This window comes from Lemur catta, chromosome 3 (genome assembly GCF_020740605.2).
Source record: "Lemur catta isolate mLemCat1 chromosome 3, mLemCat1.pri, whole genome shotgun sequence".
NCBI classification, from domain to species: Eukaryota; Metazoa; Chordata; class Mammalia; order Primates; family Lemuridae; genus Lemur; species Lemur catta.
In genome coordinates, this window is record NC_059130.1 from 15,604,915 (window position 1) to 15,623,673 (window position 18,759).

An 18,759-nucleotide genomic window follows, 5' to 3' on the forward strand; every position below is an offset into this window, starting at 1 on the left:
CAAGTGCTCTGCCTTTTCTCTAATCAAGGGTCTGGTGCTACACAACCATACTACTTTTCCCAGGACTTTGATTCCTGTTATACATGGATGGAAAATAAACTAGAGTTCATTTATCCTAAGCCTTTCTCCCACTCCCCTCCCCCAAGACAGACTTGATTTCTGTCATGTCAGAGGCAGGTTCTCTAACCTCTGGCCTTGAGCCATCCTCCTGCCTCAGTCTCCCAAAGTGCTAAGATTATAAGTGTGAGCTACCTACCAGAGGCAGGTTCTATATTCTTATCTATGATTCTGTAAGCTTCCTCTGTCTTTCTTTCTTTCTTTCTTTCTTTTTAAATATGGAATGCTTCACAAATTTGCATGTCATCCTTGTGTGGGGGCCATGCTAATCTTCTCTGTATCATTCCAATTTTAGTATATGTGCTGCCGAAGCGAGCACTGTCTTTCAAATATATTGATTTGTGCTTGTTAGAGCTGGTTTTGGTCACTTGCAAAAATCAAAGCCCAACTGATAAAAGCACCAACTACAATCTCTGGCACATATTAGGTGCTGATATTATTATTTTCACAATTGAAACTTTCCCTGGCAGCACTTCTGCTAGACTTTCTCTGGTCCTAAGAGTGGAACAAAGCACTTAACCTAATTATCATAGAATTAATGGATACAATTTAGTTTCCAAGTGTGATAAATGAATCAACCTATCTGGACTCACAATAACTCTGCTAAGATGCTGACATTCCATGATGAGCACCTATATTTCCACCAACTGCATTCTAGGTATTATCCAAGACAATACCATATAAGCAGTACAGACAATATGTGCTAGAGTACATAAAGTAATTCAGAGGAAGATCCAAAGAGAGGATTTGAGCTGGACTTTCAAGAATTACTAAGATTGGGATAGGCAGTGAGGAGAAGGAGATATTATAGGCAAGGGATGGAGGGATGGTGTGAGCAAAAGCATGGAAGGCATGTTTGAAGACAATGAACAGACAATTTTAGCTGAAGCAGAAATTGATTATAGGATAATGGTAATGGATAATGTTTGGAAGGGTAGACTGGAATTAATTTTAAACACAAAATTCTAGAAATGGTCAAGTTGCAAATATTTCTATGAAAAGAGACTCTTTTCAATATCATCAACATCATCACTATCCATCAGCAACACAAAATTTTTTTAGTGTTTCTTGGATGTAATTTGAAACTATGGAACACTAGAGAGTTCTTGGTGACCTTCAGAGGGTATATTTTGGGACCCATACATTCTTAGATAAAATTATCATATAATCATGACTTGAAGCTATTCGGAAGAACAGGTGCAAGTAGAATGTTCAGAAAGTAGCACCTAAAGAGGGAAAGTTTCTTAGGCACTGATTGAACATATTACCTATGAATAATTCCATGAACAAAAAGGGTTTAAGAACAGCTAATAACTTCCAAGGGTTCTCATTATTTACTTTTCAATAAAGACATGCTTCGATGCTAGGCACGAAATGTCCACAACATAAAACCTAACCACAGAATCTAAACAGATGCGTATCAGCCCTGAGAACTGCCAAAAAAGCTATTAAATTGGTGCTTTCCAAGGAGATGACCTCCACCACCTTATTAGGACACACTGCATTGTTTTGTCCTTATTGGGCAGGGAAGGTGGTGGTGGCGGTGGGAGGGTATAGGCTGGAGGTTCAAGGAGTGGTGCTTGTAGGGGAGAAGATCTGTGGATTTATTGATTAGTCACACGCACATCCAGGTTAAATGTTCTCCATTTGCAAGCCCTCGTGATAACCAGGGACTCAGATGGTATAAAAAACAAATCTAGGCTCTGCTGGACCAGTATTGACAGCAACCATGGCAAAGCTTATTCTGCTCACAGGTGAGTTTGAATCAGAGATAGCACCTTTATCTTACCTGGTTTCTTTTTCCCTCAGGATCTGACAACTGTGAAGCGGTATTCATAGTACATCTCTGTGCTTTTCCATTCTTCTATCATTTCAAATTTTCAAGAGAATCTTGTCATATACACGTCAATGTGCCTCTTGCTCTCTTAACCTCACTTGACTCTAGCAACATTTCTGTCCTCATTATCCCACAGGCCCAGTCCTAAAAGAAAGGCTCATTTTCTTCCACTGTTTGTCTTACTCTTTCATCTTTTGTTCAGTTGTTCCTTTTTCTCCACTCCTCTTCTTGCACCACCTCATTTTAATTGGTGTGATACTTATTTACAAATCACACCAATTGTAACAGTCCGGGTGTCCTTGGACTAGCTTTCTCAGGGATGAAAATCAGTAGGAGCTGAGACAGAGTTATGCATGCCGTCTTTGTTCTCTTTTCAGAATTATTTCTCTTCTATCCTCTGTCATCCTACTGAGTTGATGATGTGCCATAAAACAGCACTGTTAGAAATTCATTCAAGGAGATTGATTCAGTAAGTTGTTTAGAGCCAAGTCATACTCAGAATTTATTAGTTGCTCTAAAGCTGGCATTTACAATTTTTTTTTTAAAGCTTTGGAACGTTTCCAAATGAAACCTACAGCTCAATTTTTAAAATAACCCATCCAGAAGTGCCCTGGTAGAAGCCAGAGAGAGGCATCTGGAGTCTCACCTCACAGTACCTAGTTCTTCTCCCCTCCTGTAAGGGCTCCTGAAAAATGGTTCCAAAAACACTCCTAAGGCTCCAGGAGACACGGAACTCCCTGCTGTAGAGGACACCTTATCTGTTGCAAGGCTGCACTCAAGCCAGCTCAGGGAGGTGAAGCACGGCTGGATGTATAGTCAGTGAGTAGCGTGAACGTGGGGTAATTTCAGTAAATTTATCTTCCTTAGTAGGCTTCCAATGCTGCTGCATTCAGTAACATTTATTTCTGACATGGAAGGTGGAAGAAGAGGCATCATGACCATTTTGGACAAAGGGAAAAAAAGGTAGATCTATTGTTGTATTCACTGAAAAGCCTTTGGCATAACCACTAAGTTTCACTCAGGCTGTAACAACCTATGGCAAATAGGAAGGCACTCAAAATTTTTGATTCCAAAAATCAATCTTCAGAATGAGATTCTACAGGGTATAGGCAACTGGTTCAAAGTATGTGTTTTTACTTTCTGTCTAGGTCTGGCTCTTCTGCTGAATGCTCAGTTGGGTAAGTCATGGGCTCTATATTTTATCATTGACATAATCTTTTCCTAACAGAAACCTCAGTGCCTATAAATTATTCATAACTCAATTATCTTCTTAATATATGTGAATTTTTTAATATGCCAGTATTACTTTTTTAAAGAAAATATTTCAAGAGATAAACCATACTAGAAAAGGAGAGCTATTGTTTACTTCCACAGACGGATGTGTTGTATTTTGGGGGAAACTACTGTTTTGGATTGGCTGTCACTGCTATCCTCCTCAGCATGACCACCTGAGAGTTATTGGGCTTCATGTGACTGCTGGGCATCTTTTCTAAGAAAGCTCTTAGGCTTATTCAAGATCCCAAAATGAGTTTGTCAAAGTTAAAAATAACCAACTCCAACTCAGTGGAGTTCCAACTGAGAATTTTTGGAATCATCTGCAAAAGTGTTCATTCCAATCACATCCACACAGACATCAGGCATCTGAGACACAGGGAGGGAAACAGAGGCAGGGCCAAAACCCACAGCACATTTCAGGGGATGCTAAATCAGGCCATTGTCCTTTCTCCTTACTACCCACAGGCTCTGCCTACCAGCTGACATGCTACTTCACCAACTGGGCCCAGTACCGGCCAGGCCTGGGGCGCTTCGAGCCTGACAACATCGACCCCTGCCTCTGCACTCACCTGATCTATGCCTTTGCTGGAATGAAGAACAATGAGATCACCACCATCGAATGGGATGACGTGACTCTCTACCAAGCTTTCAATGGCCAGAAAAACAAGTAAGAGGAAGGGAGAGATATTTAATTTGGTATCGTCTATGTCAGTACTTCCCAGACATTAATGCTTCTTAAAACGTAGTTCAGAATCAGTGGACCAGAGGTGGCAACCAAAACTCTGCATTTTGTTTTCGTTTTTAAGTGACAAATTGTTCATATCTATTGGTACAATATGATGTTCTGAAATATGTATACATAGTAGAATGGCTCAATTGAGCTATTAACGTATACATTAACACACATAATTGACTTTTTTGTAGCGATAACCCTTAAAATCCACTCTTTAGCAATTTTCAAATATAATACATTCTTATTAACTATAGTCACCATGGTGTACAATAGATTCATTAAACTTATTCCTCCTAACTGAAATTTTGTATACTTCCACCAACATCTCTCTAATCCCCCAACCCCAGTGTGCCTCCAGCCCCTGGCAACCACCATTCTACTCTCTACATCCATGAGTTCAACTTTTCTAGATTCTACTTATGAGTAAGTCTTTCTGTGCCTGGCTTATTTCACTTAACATATGGCCTCCAAGTTCATCCATGTCATCACAAAGGACACAATTTTCTTTTTTTTAAGGCTGAATAGTATTCCATTGTGTATATATACCATATTTTCTTTATCCATTCATCTGTTGATGGACACTCAGGCTGATCTCCTATCTTGGCTGTTGTGAATAATGCTGTAATGAACATGGGAGTGTAGATACCTCTTCAACATACTGATATCATTTCCTTTGGATATAAACTCAGTAGTGGAATTACTAGAGCATATGGCAGTTCTATTTTTAATTTTTTGAGGAAACTCCATTCTGTTTTCCATTATGGCTATACTAATTTATCTTCCTATCAACACTATACAAGTGTTCCTTTTTCTCTGCATCCCCTTTAACACTTGTTATCTTTTGTCTTTTTGATAATAGTCATTCTAACTGGAGTAAGGTGATGTCTCATGGTGGTTTTGATTTGCATTTCTCTGATAATTAGTGATGTTGAGCATTTTTCATATACCTGTTGATGATTTGTGTGTCTTCTTTTGAGAAATGTCTATTGAGGTCCTTTGCCCATTTTTTAAGCAGGTTATTTGTTTTATTGTTACCGAGTTGAGTTTGTGATATATTTTGGATATTAACTCCTTATTAGATGAACAGTTTACAAATATTTTCTCCCATTCCATAGGTTATCACTTCACTCTGTTGTTTCGTTTGCCACGCAGCTTTTTAGTTTGACGGAATCCCATTTATCGATTTTTTTCTTTTGCTACTGTGCTTTTAGGGTCAGATCCAAAAAATCCTCGCCCAGACCAATGTCATGGAACTGTTCTCTATGTTTTCTTCTAGTAGTTTTATAGTTTAGGTATTCCATTTAGATCTTTAATCCATTTTGAGTTTATTTTGTATATTGTAGAAGATAAGGGTCTAATTTCATTCTTTTGCTTATGGATAGGACTCTGCATTTCCAACAAGCTCCTCCCAGATTGTGCTAATGATTCTGATACAGGAGCTACACTTTAAGTATAATTGCTAGGATATAGATCGCATAGCACATTGTCTGCTAGAAAATACTCAAAAAATATTGGTCCTGTTTCTGTCTTTCTCTGTCTTTTTTTATGACCTAGGAAACTGCAAGTCATCTTAATTATATGCATTAGGGGGCAAGAGGTGGAGGATACTAAAAATTAGGCATCACTGAGCCTGAGAATCAGACAGGTTTCCTGTATTTTAACAGAGCTCTCTTTTGTGTAAAACAAACAAAACTCCTGGTATCTTTTAATTAACAAATTTGTTCAGTTTAGTCATATCTAGGATAAGGAAGGCTACAGGTGATTGTTAAGATCAGTAATGGCACTATCACAAATGCAGCTACTAGAATTTAAGTTATGATACCTAAAAGGAGGTAAACTTTAGAGCAGTGTTTCTTGAAGTACAGCCCATTGACTGCTTGCAACAAAGTCACATGGGGAACTTGATAAAAATGGCGGTAGGTGCTCTGATCTAACTAAATCAGAATCTCTGGGGAAAGGGTGGTAAACCTGTAATTTTAATGTTGTCGTCTCACAACCCTTGCATTTAATTCTTAAGTAAATGGATGTTTGAGAGCCTCTATTCCAGAGAATGTGTGTAATTCCTAGCCAATTAATTTATGTTAATTGTCATGGAGGTTGAGAAAGTAATTATGCTCAAGCAGCATTTACCATTTTATCAGATGGAACAGAAAATGAGCAAATTATGATTTTAAGTTCCATGTATCAAAAATATTACAAATACATTGTTTGTTAGAAAAAAAAATAGTTGTATAATTTAGATTTCTCTAAGGACCCCGGAATGCATTAATCATGAGAACAAGACGAAGAATTTTTATAAAGAAACTTTTCAGTAGTGGAAGAAAATTATTTGCAGAATACCCTATCAAGGCAACACCAAAGTCAATGACCAAGCCCAATACTAGAGCAATGTTATTTTCAACAGAGGGAATCATGGATTTTGCAATTTCTCTTTTCTTTATCCTTTGTTTTACAGGAACAGCCAGCTGAAAACTCTCTTGGCCATTGGAGGCTGGAACTTTGGCACTGCCCCGTAAGTATTCTATGGAGAGCCTGTTGCTCATTTGCTATTGAAAGCAAGTTAGCCCAGTGTCATCACTGTCCCTTGAGACTTCAAAATCTAAGACAAGGAATTAAGGATGTGCATTAAACAAATATGCTAATTAAATAAATCATTACAACAGAACCTCAATATTAAGTAGAACACAATTTATTTCATATATTTCAATTTAGTTGGATATTCTGGGACCCTATCCATGAAGGGTTAGTTACTGAGATTCCAAAACAACCTGTTCTTAAAGTATTTCAGGAGTATAAACCTTGCAGGGGGTGTTATAGAGCTTCTGTCTATTTACCTTCCAGGGAAAGGAAAGAAAAAGTCATACAAATAAACAAGGAGATTTTTTTTGAGGGTACATGAACTTGGGAGACTATTTGAAGCAACAAAGGTACCTTGGGAGAAAGATCAGAGTTGGAGGGATGACAAAATAAAGGGAACATTAAGATACCATGGCTAGGAAGAGTAGTGATTACAAAGGAAGGATAGGAGATAACCAGGAACGTGCCTTAATCTGGGCTGTAGGTCCTGTGAAGGACTCTGAGGCAGGACTTGAGTGCTTGATGTTACTCCAAGGTGCTGAGACCACTGAGGCCTTATCCTGCCTTCTTTGGATCTCCCTCAGTGTCACTGCCATGGTTTCCACTCCTGAGAACCACCAGACTTTCATTGCCTCGGTCATCAAATTCCTGCGCCAGTACGAGTTTGACGGGCTGGACTTTGACTGGGAATACCCTGGCTCCCGTGGGAGCCCGTCTCAGGACAAACATCTCTTCACTGTCCTGGTGCAGGTGAGGAAGGAAGGAACAGTCTTTTTAACCCAAGAGGATTCAAAGCCTTTCTTTCCCAGGATAATCATGTGGTTCTAGAGTAAAACAAAACTCGAACTTAGACTTATAGAATCTTAGCATTGCAAAAATTCTTAGATATCATGCATTGATTCAACAAACATTTAATAACAACAACAGGTGTGCTATGTGGCAGGCACTGCTCTATATGCTGTTTTAAAAACCATCACTCATTTTATCTTCACATTTACTCTATGAGACAGGTACTAAAAGTATGGTCATCTTTATTTTACAAATAAGGAAACTAAGGTATAGAGAGAGTTTAAGTAACCTCCCCAAGATCACACAACTGTAAGATGTCATAGCTACCCATGAAGTCTGGCTAGAGTCCATTGCTCCTGTTAATAACAGTTACTTGAGACTGCCTATTAGTACTGAGCACATCCATACTCTGTGTCTGGGTTAGCAATCAGGCTAAAGATAGGAATAAGACACAGTCCTTGGCTTTACAGAACATACAATCTGAGGTGGAAGATTCAAAAATAACAAATAATTATAGTCCATTTTGATAAATGCCAGGATTGAGGTCTGCAGATTACACAACTAATACAGAGAAGGGATATCTGATTCAGCTCTGGGGCAGGATCAAAAACAGTTCCCCAGAGAAAGTGATGCTTGAGGTTACTCTTGATAGAAACTGGTGTTAACTAATTAAGTGAGAATGGGAATGGCACAAATGAAGACATGTGTGAACAAGTAGGTGAGTGATGCATTGTGTAGCCACATGGGACTTTTACATGATGCTAAGGAATTTGCACTTTACCTTCAAGTCAATGGGGCAACTTTGAAGGATTTAAATAGTGAAGAGTTGGCTTTGACCAAGAAGATAGCTTAGCAGGAGGAGGCAGGAATAGGGTTAGGAGGTTATTGCAGTAAATCAAGCAAGAGATGAACAGAGCCAACAAAGGCTCTAACACATAGTAAAGAAGGGGATGGGTCCAAGGGATACCAAGAGGATAGAATCAGTAGAATTTGGAGATGAACTGGAAGTGGAAAAGAGAAAGGACTCTAAGTTTTTTGATTTTGAGAACTGGTTTGATTGTGGTACTATTAAGTGAGATGGCAAATACAGGAAGAAGCATAGCTTTGAAATAAAAAGAAGGACTGATTAATTTACTTTTGAACATGAGGAGGGTGAGGTATCTGTAGTACATCCTAAAGGAATGCTCAGTAGACACTGGATGAACATCAATCTGGAGTTTAAGACAAAGAACTTGGCTTGATATATAGTATTGAAGCAATCAGCATGGTTATATGATTAAGAGATCACCAAGAATAAGTAAATGGAATGAAAAAAGCTAAGGACTAAGGATGGTTTTTAGATTTACTCTCTCCCCAGACAGATTCTTTTCTATACCACTCCATATACCAGATTTTCAGCCAGACTCTGAGTAGTTTCAGTGTCAAGTAACTTTCTAGGTAAAAAGTCAATTTACTTTTTCGGTTGAACAGCTATAATGATCAGAAAGAACATCTCTATTCTTAGGTAAAACATGCCTCCAGTCATAATTTATAACTTCTGGTCAATGGTTCTAGCTCTGACCACTGAAGCAACAAACGCTAAAACTGCACCAGTTGTAATGTATGGGTTCAATATCTGTGGACAGCTATAATGACCTGCCTATAATTTCTCTTCTCCAGTTAAGTAGCCTAGTTCCTTTAGCCATAACCACATGACAATGCTCAGAGCAATTTTTCACTGGAACATACTCTGGAACATGCTAATAATGCAACTGTACGAACTAAACCCACCCGGGGGCATCTTCAGGGAGCAGGACTTTTCCTTTTGGTGCACTGCAGCTGACTGAGGGGTACTCAGAGTGCGAGCTCCCTACATGCCAGCCCTTCCAGATGCTGTTTGCCCGGTGACTCCAGCAGAGCAGGACAAATTCTGAGGCAGAAAGACGTTGACCCAGCTTGGGCACCCTATGGATGACTTGAGATCAGCACTCCTCATCTTAGCAGGGTCAATGATTGATCTCCAGGGCCCAGGAGACAGGCCTGCAGGCCAGATCCCAAACACCCCAGTCTCAATCGCATTGCCCAGGGGCACAGAAGGGATATCTGTGAACTAGTCTACTAAATTGTGTGTGCATTCATGGACAGATCAGAGTGGGTCCTGGCTGCAGTGTGCTTGAGAGGCAACCCTCCTCCCATGGGAGGGCCACGCTCCCAGCTCAGGCTGTAATCCTGGGCGGGGCCATTTCAGCCCCTCCCTGGCAGCTTTGCCCAGAAGCAGAGAACAGACCTTTGACCCATGCTAAAAGCATTTGCGGAGCTTGAGGGAAGGTTCACCCAACCCAGCCTCACCGAGCCTCACTCCCTGACCTGCCCCCACTGAGGTGGAGAATAAGGACACACCTGGAAGTCCCAGGGCCCCACCCACCACCTGAGACTCTAGAGTACCTCTCCAGAGGAACCACAGCTTGGTTACAGGACCCAAAAACAACACTGCAGTTTGCTCCTCCCAGCAATCGCCACCTACTGACAGGGAGGTCAATTTGCATGCCCTTTTACTGCATTTACTGACTCATCATATAGCGTGTGGTCAAACCTCACCCACAAATGCTATCTACAGGCTCAGAGACTAAACTGGGCATGTCATTATCTAAATGAAAACCTAAACATAAGAAGCAACAGCTGCTCCAGATAGGAAGGAATCAGCAAAAGAATTCTGGAAATATGAAGAATCAAACTGAAAGGACACCCCCAAAGGGGTGCTCTCTAGCAATGGGTATCAACCAAATTCAGAACACTAAAATTATAGAAGAATAATTTCTAAACATGGATGATAAGATAATGATATGCAAGATAAAATGGATACCCAACACAAAGAAACCACAAAGAAAATCCAGGAAATGAATGAAAAATTCACTAAAGAAATTGAAATATTAAAGAAAAATCAAACAGAACTTCTGGAAATGAAGAATTTATTCAAGGAATAACAAAACACAGTAGAAAGCCTCAACAATAGGCTAGATCAAACAGAAGAAAGAATCTCAGGGATTGAAGATAACACCTTTCAATTAAATAAGTCAGTTGCAGAGATATAGCAGAGAAATAAGAGAAAAGAGCAAAACCTACAAGAAATGTGGAACTGTGTGAAGAGGCCTAAGATGAGAATTATAGACATCCCTGAGGGTGAAGAAGACACAAGGGTTGGATAAAGTATTTGAGGATATAATGGAGGGAAATTTCCCAGGCCTTGCTAAAAATCTAGATATCCAGGTGCAAGAAGCTCAAAGAACTCTTGGAAGATTCATTGCAAACAGGAAGACACCACATCACATAGTCATCAGACTGGCCAAAATAAACATTAAAAAGGCCCTCCTACAAGCTGTAAGGTGAAAGAAGCGGGTAACCTACAAAGGAAAACCCATCAGACTAACTGTAGACTTCTCAACTGATACCTTACAAGACAGAAGAGACTGAGGCCCCATTCTCACTCTTATAAACAGAATAATGCCCAGCCTAGAATCGTATACCCTGCAAAATGAAGTTTCTTATACAAAGGAGAAATAAAGACCTTCTCAGACAAGCAAAGACTGAGGGAATTCATCAAGACAAGACCTTTCCTGAAGGAAGTACTCAGAACAGTGTTACACATGGATCAGCACAATAAACACTCACCAGTGTAAAATCATCCAAAAGCTAAAGATCAAAGGCCAGACACCACAATGGCTCAAGAGAGAAAACAAAGCAACAAAGTTCTACTCAACAGGATGAACAGAAATCCACCCCATTTATCCATTCTTTCAATAAATGTGAATGGCTTAAAGTGCCCACTGAAGAGACATAGGTTGGCCGAATGGATAAATACACACAAGCCAAGTATCTTCTGTCTTCAGGAAACACATCTAACCCACAAGGATGCATTCAGACTCAAGGTGCAGGGATGGAAAACAATATTTCATGCAAACAGAAGCCAAAAGAAAGTTGGCATAGCAGTTCTGATTTCAGATAACTTAGTCTTCAAATAAACAAAAGTAAGGAGTGACAAAGATGGTTAATAATGGTGAAGGGAACAATTCAACAAGAAGACATAACAATTCTAAATATTTATGCGCCTAACTCAGGTGCATCCAGATTCATAAAGCAAATCCTACTTGATCTAAACAAAATGAAAAACAGCAACACCATAATAGTTGGGGACTTCAACACCCCTCTGACAGAACAGGACAGATCTTCCAAACAGAAAATAAACAAAGAAACAATGGACTTAAACACAACTCTAGAACAAATGGGCCCGACTGATATTTATAGAACATTGTACCCCAAAACCACTGAATATACATTTTTCACAACTCACGGGACATTCTCTAAGACTGACCATATCTCAGGCCACAAAGCATGTCTCAAAAAATTTTAAAAACCAGAAATTATGCCGTGCATCTCATCAGACCACAGTGGAATAAAATTAGAAATCACCTCCAACAGAAACTCTCATTTCTACACAAAGTCATGGAAACTAAATGACCTTCTGCTGAACAATTATTATGTTAAGGAGGAAATTAAGATGGAAATCAAAACATTCTTTGGACTAAATGATAAAGGAGACAAAGTTACCAAAATCTGTGGGACACAGCTAAAGCAGTCCTGAGAGGAAAATTTATATCCATAAATGTCTACATCCAAAGACAGCAAGATAACAAGTCAGCCATCTAATAAATCATCTCGGAGAATTGGAAAAGGATGACCAAACCAACCTCAAACCCAGCAGAAGAGAGAAATAACAAAGATCAGAGCAGAACTAAATAAAAATCAAAAACAAACAAACAAACAAAAAAAGATAGGAAGATGAATAAAACAAAAAGTTGGTTCTTTGAAAAAATAAACAAAATTGACATTCCTCTTGCTAGATTAACAAGAAGCAAAAAAGAAAGGACTCTAATAATCTCTATGAGGAATTAAAAATGAGAAATTACAACTGATACCATAGTATCTATGAATACTATAAAAATCTCCATGAACATAAACTTGAAAATGTGGAGAAAATGGACAAATTCTTAGAAACACACAGCCTCTCTAGGCTCAATCAGGAAGAAATAGAATTCCTGAACAGACCAGTATCAAGCACCGAGTAACTAAAACATCATGGTACTAGCACAAGAACAGAGACATAGACCAATGGAACAGAACTGAGAACCCAGATATAAAACCATCCTCATATAGCCATCTAATCTTTGACAAAGCAGACAAAAACATACACTGGGGGAAAGAATCCTTATTCAATAAATGGTGCTGGGAAAATTGGATAGCCACATGTACAAGACTGAAAACAGGATCCTCACCTTTCACCTCTCACAAAAATGAGCTCACAGTGGATAACAGACTTAAACCTAAGGCATGAAACCATAAGAATTCTAGAAGAAAATGTTGGGAAAACTGTTATAGACATTGGCCTAGGCAAAGAATTTATGAAGAAGACCCCAAAGGCACTCACAGCAACAACAAAAATAAATAAATGGGATCTGATCAAATTAAAAAGCTTCTGCATAGCCAAGGAAACTATCATGAAAGCAAACATACAACCAACAAAATGGAAGAAAATATTCACATGCTATACATCCAATAAAGGGCTGATAACTAGAATCTATATATAACTTAGGAAAATCAGCAAGAAAAAATCAAACAACCCTATCAAAAAGTGGTCAAAGGACATGAACAGAAACTTTTCAAAAGGAGGTAGACTAATGGCCAAAAAACATATGAAAAAAATGCTCAACATCTCTAATCATTAGGGAAATGCAAATCAAAACCACAATGAGATATCACTTAACTCCAGTCAGATGAGAATGGCCTTTATCAAAAAGTCCCAAAACAATAAATATTGGCATGGATGTGGACAGATAGGAACACTCATACAGTGCTGGTGAGAGACTGCAAACTAGTACAACCTCTATGGAAAGTAATATGTAGATACCTCAAAGAGCTACAAGTAGAACTACCATTTGATCCAGCAATCCCATTACTGGGCATCTACCCAAAGGTAAAAAAAGACATTCTTTAAAAAAGACTTCTGCACTAGAATGTTTATAGCTGCACAATTCATAATTGCGAAGATGTGGAAACAACTCAAGTGCCCATAAATAGATGAGTAGATTAATAAAAAGTGGTATATGTATACCATGAGTTCCACTGAGCCACAGAAAACAATGGTGATTTAGCACCTCTTGTATTATCCTGGATAGAGCTGGAGCCCATTTTACTAAGTGAAGTATCACAAGAATGGAAAAACAAGCACCACATGTACTCACCATCAAATTGGTATTAACTGATCAACACTTATGTGCACATATAGTAGTAACATTCATTAGGTGTCAGGCAGGTGGGAGTTAGGGAGGAGGGGATGGGGGATGTGTATAGTCACACCTAATGGGGTGCAGTGTGCACCATCTGGGGGAGGGACATGCTTGAAACTCTGACTCGTGTGGGGGCAAAGGCAATATATGTAACCTAAACATTTGTACTCCCATAATATGCTGAAATTAAAAAAAGATAGAAAAAATAAATAAATAAAAAATTTTAAAGAGAAAAAAAAAGAAAATTATCAGGGATAGGTAGGTAAATAAAAATTTATGTAGCAGCAAAAAAAAAAAAAAAAAAGGAACCAAACCCAGTACTACAAGTGAGATTACAGTCACACAAAATACAGGTGGTTTATTAACCTCCAGCTTTGAATGAAAACCTATTATCTCACTGTTAGCATCTTTCTTATTGGCCAATTTAGCATTTCATTTGATGAGATTCAGTCCTATAAAGTAGTTCATCTATTGAACAAATGGAAACAAATTTCTATACTGCTAGATGTAGGGTACTAAAGCAAGTATAGCTTCAGAGTGTGGTGCTATAAGTGGAGCTCTGATGGTCATCTGGGACCTGTGTTTTTGTCATGACTTGGCTACTAACTTACTCTGGGACTTTGGTGAAATTTCCTAACTGTTGTACATATTAGATAGCTATAAAATTGCTTACTGTCATTTATCCTATCTACTTAATTGGGAGGTTTTGAGACTAAAGTAAGATAAAATATGTAAAATCACTTTAAAAAAGAAAAGCATTATACAAACATATATTTATTATATTTAAGGAGCCAATATCAGTTTCATACATGTCCCATTACACTTTGTTATTCTGTAGGAAATGCGTGAAGCTTTTGAGCAAGAGGCCAAGCAGATCAACAAGCCCAGGCTGATGGTCACTGCTGCGGTAGCTGCTGGCATCTCCAATATCCAGTCTGGCTATGAGATTCCCCCAGTTGTCCCAGTGAGTGATGCACACTAACCTCAAACTTCTGTAGATATCGTTTAGGCAGGGTAGATCTGTCCTGGCTCTGTCTTACAGCTGTTCAGGATCTTGTTTGGGAGGCTTTGGAAGTGGTGTCTTTTGCCTGCATAAGTGTGGGAAATGACCATCAGAAATGATTTTTAAATTCTTTACCCCACCTCAGGTACTTGGACTACATCCATGTCATGACCTATGACCTCCATGTCTCCTTGGAGGGCTACATGGGAGAGAACAGCCCCCTCTACAAATACCCAACTGACACTGGCAGCAATGCCTACCTAGATGTGGTGAGTCCCTGCACAGATGCAAATGCAGACCAGAGATGACGATGCAAATCACGTGGGGATTCAGGCACGAAACAGACATCAGTTCTGCTAATGTCTCACTTAGACAACTTCAACCTTCCTTTTAAGTACTGATCATAACTCATTCACTACAACTTCACCAAAATGTTTTGAAGAAGAACACTAATCCATCTGTCATTAACATCACACAATTTTAGCTGTTAGAACAGGAGACTGAAATAACTAAATACTGGGTCATCACCCCGTTGGGGCCTGTAGCTAATGTGCTGCCATTGCAGGCTTATGTCATGGACTACTGGAAGGACAATGGGGCCCCAGCCGAGAAGCTCATCATTCCCTGCCTATGGACACACTTTCACCCTGAGCAACCCCTCCAACCATGGAATTGATGCCCCTACCTCTGGCACTGGTCCTGCTGGGCCCTACACCAGGCAGTCTGGGTTCTTGGCCTACTATGAGGTAGGTAGTTTGGGCTGTACGGTGCTCTGTGAATTCTAGGCTTAGGGCTAGAATCTGCTGAATTCTTGAATGTTCGTTCTGCCTACTACTTTCCTGCTTTAAACAAGGTCACTCCAGCTGCTTAAAGTGTTTACATAACATATTCATCTACTTAATCCAAATGAAGAGTATTTAATAATGTACAATATCCCTTCAAGCAACAGACCACATTTTTAAGGTCATTTACATTAGCACATAGGGAATAAAATGAATACACTTCTCCTATTACTGTGGGTTCCCCAAATTAAGCACTAAGAGTAGGGACAACATATGAGTATTTGGAAAGCAACTTGATCTACTCTACTGCAAATAAAAACCTATAATTAGAAAATTGAGGAATACCCCAACTGGAGACACACACACAAAAAAATCAGAGACAAGCATGTTTTTTTCTTTCATGGAAGTAATATTTAAAAGATTTGAATCTCTTGATATTTTAAAGATCTGCACCTTCCTACAAAATGGAGCCACTCAGGTGTGGGATGCCCCTCAGGATGTGCCCTGTGCCTATCAGGGCACTGAGTGGGTTGGCTATGACAATGTCAAGAGCTTTGATATCAAGGTAAGCTCAGCCCCTCAGATGCGCTGAGGTCCTAGCCCTGACTCCCAGGAAATCAAATGACTCCTGTTGTCCTCTCTCTTTAAACAGGCTCAGTGGCTCAAGCAGAACAACTTTGGAGGTGCCATGGTCTGGGCCCTTGACCTGGATGACTTCATTGCACTTTCTGCAACCAGGGCAAGTTCCCCCTGATCTCCACCCTGAGGAATGCCCTCACCTGCAGAATACAAGTGAGTGACAGCAGGGGGATGCCCAGGTGTAAAAACACTCCTTCTCCAACTCTAAAGGCAGCTCTGACACCTGCCCACCCCCACTGCCTAGGGAGCCTCTTCCTATTTCACCTCACTGCTCTTGCCCAGGTGAGAGACAAGTGCTGCATCCTTCTCCTACCCCCGAACTTCCATGTCAGGAGTTGTACGCTCTTATGGAAAAACCACACCTACCTGCATGGGTTTTCCAAGTCTGCTAAGTCTTAAAGGTGTGGAAAAGCCTCAAGAAATTATTACCTTCAATATAAGCATCTACTTCTCTATGAATCCCTTATTCAAAGTCTCTCTCAACCCACCTGGAGAGATTTAATAAGAAACCCTCACCAATGCTCACATATCTCGAATCTGTAATTCAGGGGATGTATCAATTCCCTAAACTGTTTCCAGATTTTCTCTTAGAGTTTGTTCACCTCTTATACCCAGATCCTAGAAAAGTGTTTTGCACATACTGGGTGCTTAGGAAATAGTTTTCAAATGATTTAGACTTCATAAGGGAAGAGTGACCTTTTTTAAATTGAAAGCCAGGCTGGCTTGACATGGTAGCTTTTCCTAGTTCCTGAGTATGGTGTTCCCTTCTGAGCTTCTCAGTTGCAGGGACCCAGAGCCAACTGCATCCACCTCCACACCTCCACCCCGGTTCTCTTCACCTCTAGGTGAAGCTTGGAGCCTCTACTAAGCCCACTAGTCTGCTCTTTGTGCCGTGTGTTTCAGGTTGCACGGCCCCTGCTCAGCCCATCGAGCCAATAACTGCTGCTCCCAGTAGTGGCAGTGGGAGTGGCAGTGGGAGTAGCAGTGGCAGCAGCGGTGGGAGTGGCAGTGACAGCAGAAGCAGCAGCTCCAGAAGCAGCTCAGGGGGCAGTGGATTCTGTGCTGGCAAAGCCAATGGCCTCTGCCCTGTGGCAAACAACAGAAATGCCTTATGGCACTGCCAGAATGGAGTCACGTACCAGCAGAACTGCCAGGCCGGGCTTGTCTTCGACTCCAGCTGTGACTGCTGCAACTGGGCATAAGCTTGGCCTGGGTTCTGAACAGTCTCCCGTGGCTAGGACATCATGCTCCTACCTAACGTTCTGCAATAAAATCAGCAGTCAAAAACATGAGTGTCCCTGTCCTTGAATGAAAACCTTTTCTAGATGTGAAAACAGAAGCCCCGCATGTGGGTGGAATGGCAGCGGAGAGTGTGTGAGGAAGAGGGGAGCCAACAGCCTTCTACCTGCCTGCATTCATCTGCGTGAAGGCTGGAGGCCATACGGAGGAAATGTCTGAATGTTTGGTGCAGCGGTGGGATAAGGATATGAAGAGGATAGGTCTGCAGCCTGTGATAGTCCTCAGGAAGGAGCTGAAGGGGTTCCATGAGCCTGGGGGCACAGGCAGTGCAGCTTGGCTTAAGGAGTGGGAGGCTGGGGTATTCCCTCCACTTCTGCTGAAGACCCAGAGCTGGTCCAGCACCTCCTGGACTGGTAGCCTGGGGAAGGGCTGGGCAGCCGACTCTGTGCAGGGTGTCTGCCCAGCCCATGGGCCAGCAGGATCCCTTTCTCGGGAGACTGCTCCCGTCACTGAAACATGCTGGTGGCCACCAGCTGCTGGGCTTGTATGCATCATCCCCTCCCCTGGCTTGGCTGTGACAGGGGTCAACATCCGACCCAAGAGGGCCAATCAGATCGTCACCCCTCAGCATTTGTAACTGACAAAAAGAAATTGCCTGTCAGTCTCTCAGAGTGGCTGGGTCTGTAATGTGTGAGCTCAGGAGCTGTAGTGAGGGATTGAGGAGAAGGAAAAGTTGCCCTGGGTTTAGAGCAAGAAGCAGAGCTACAGAGGATAGCCAGGATGCAAGGCAGAGAGAGAGCACTTACCAATGGATGGCTTTCCAACTCTTGCTTATAGCTCCTTCCTGAGGCCAGATGCATTTCTGCCTTTGGGTTCTCTGAAACATCCGTATGGTAAATATATAATAAATTCCCTATATAATGAATTCTTCTCTGCTGCTTATGCTGGCTCAAGTTTGTTTCTTTTACTTGCAAATAAAAGCCTAACTAATGTAACAAGAATACGATGGCTTGGTTTTTTTTCTGGCATGCTTAGTACGTGTCAAACTGTTCTAGGCATTTTACACGTATTTTCTTATTTAGCTTTCCCAGCAACCTTATGAGATAGATAAGATTAACTCCAGGAAACTGAAGCACAGAGGAGTTAGTTAACCTGCCCATTGTCACACAGCTAGTTATTTGCAGAGCCAGATCCAAAGCCAGGTAGACAGCCCCAGAGCTCACTATCTACTACAGAGTCGCATCTACTATGAATATGTTTTACTGCCTCCCTCGATAACAGACCGCAGGGTTCTCATGGGAGATGACAGCACTGTGACAGTGACGAGGTACACACACTCTCTGGGTAACATCATCCATTCATGAACTCACTACACGTGTTGATTATTATGTGGCCGGTGATGTTCTCGGTACTGAAAACATGGTGGTAAATAAGACAAAGACTCCACT

General features: G+C 40.7%; 1 protein-coding gene and 1 non-coding gene across 2 annotated transcripts; one reads left to right on the plus strand and one right to left on the minus strand.

Annotated features, from left to right (window-relative positions):
* Positions 1 to 329: 329 nt before the first annotated feature.
* On the minus strand, positions 330 to 436 carry LOC123636144. The gene has a single exon (XR_006734354.1). It is a non-coding gene; the product is annotated as a U6 spliceosomal RNA (small nuclear RNA).
* A 1,410-nt stretch (positions 437 to 1,846) lies between these two features.
* LOC123634589 (acidic mammalian chitinase-like) lies at positions 1,847 to 17,274 on the plus strand. The gene is given in 15 exon segments (XM_045546321.1): positions 1,847 to 1,871; positions 3,103 to 3,132; positions 3,695 to 3,896; positions 6,418 to 6,474; positions 7,124 to 7,289; positions 14,487 to 14,597; positions 14,599 to 14,612; positions 14,797 to 14,920; positions 15,217 to 15,269; positions 15,271 to 15,397; positions 15,879 to 15,998; positions 16,086 to 16,152; positions 16,155 to 16,229; positions 16,976 to 17,068; positions 17,117 to 17,274. Coding segments are annotated over 15 exon segments (1,422 nt in total).
* Positions 17,275 to 18,759: the final 1,485 nt, after the last annotated feature.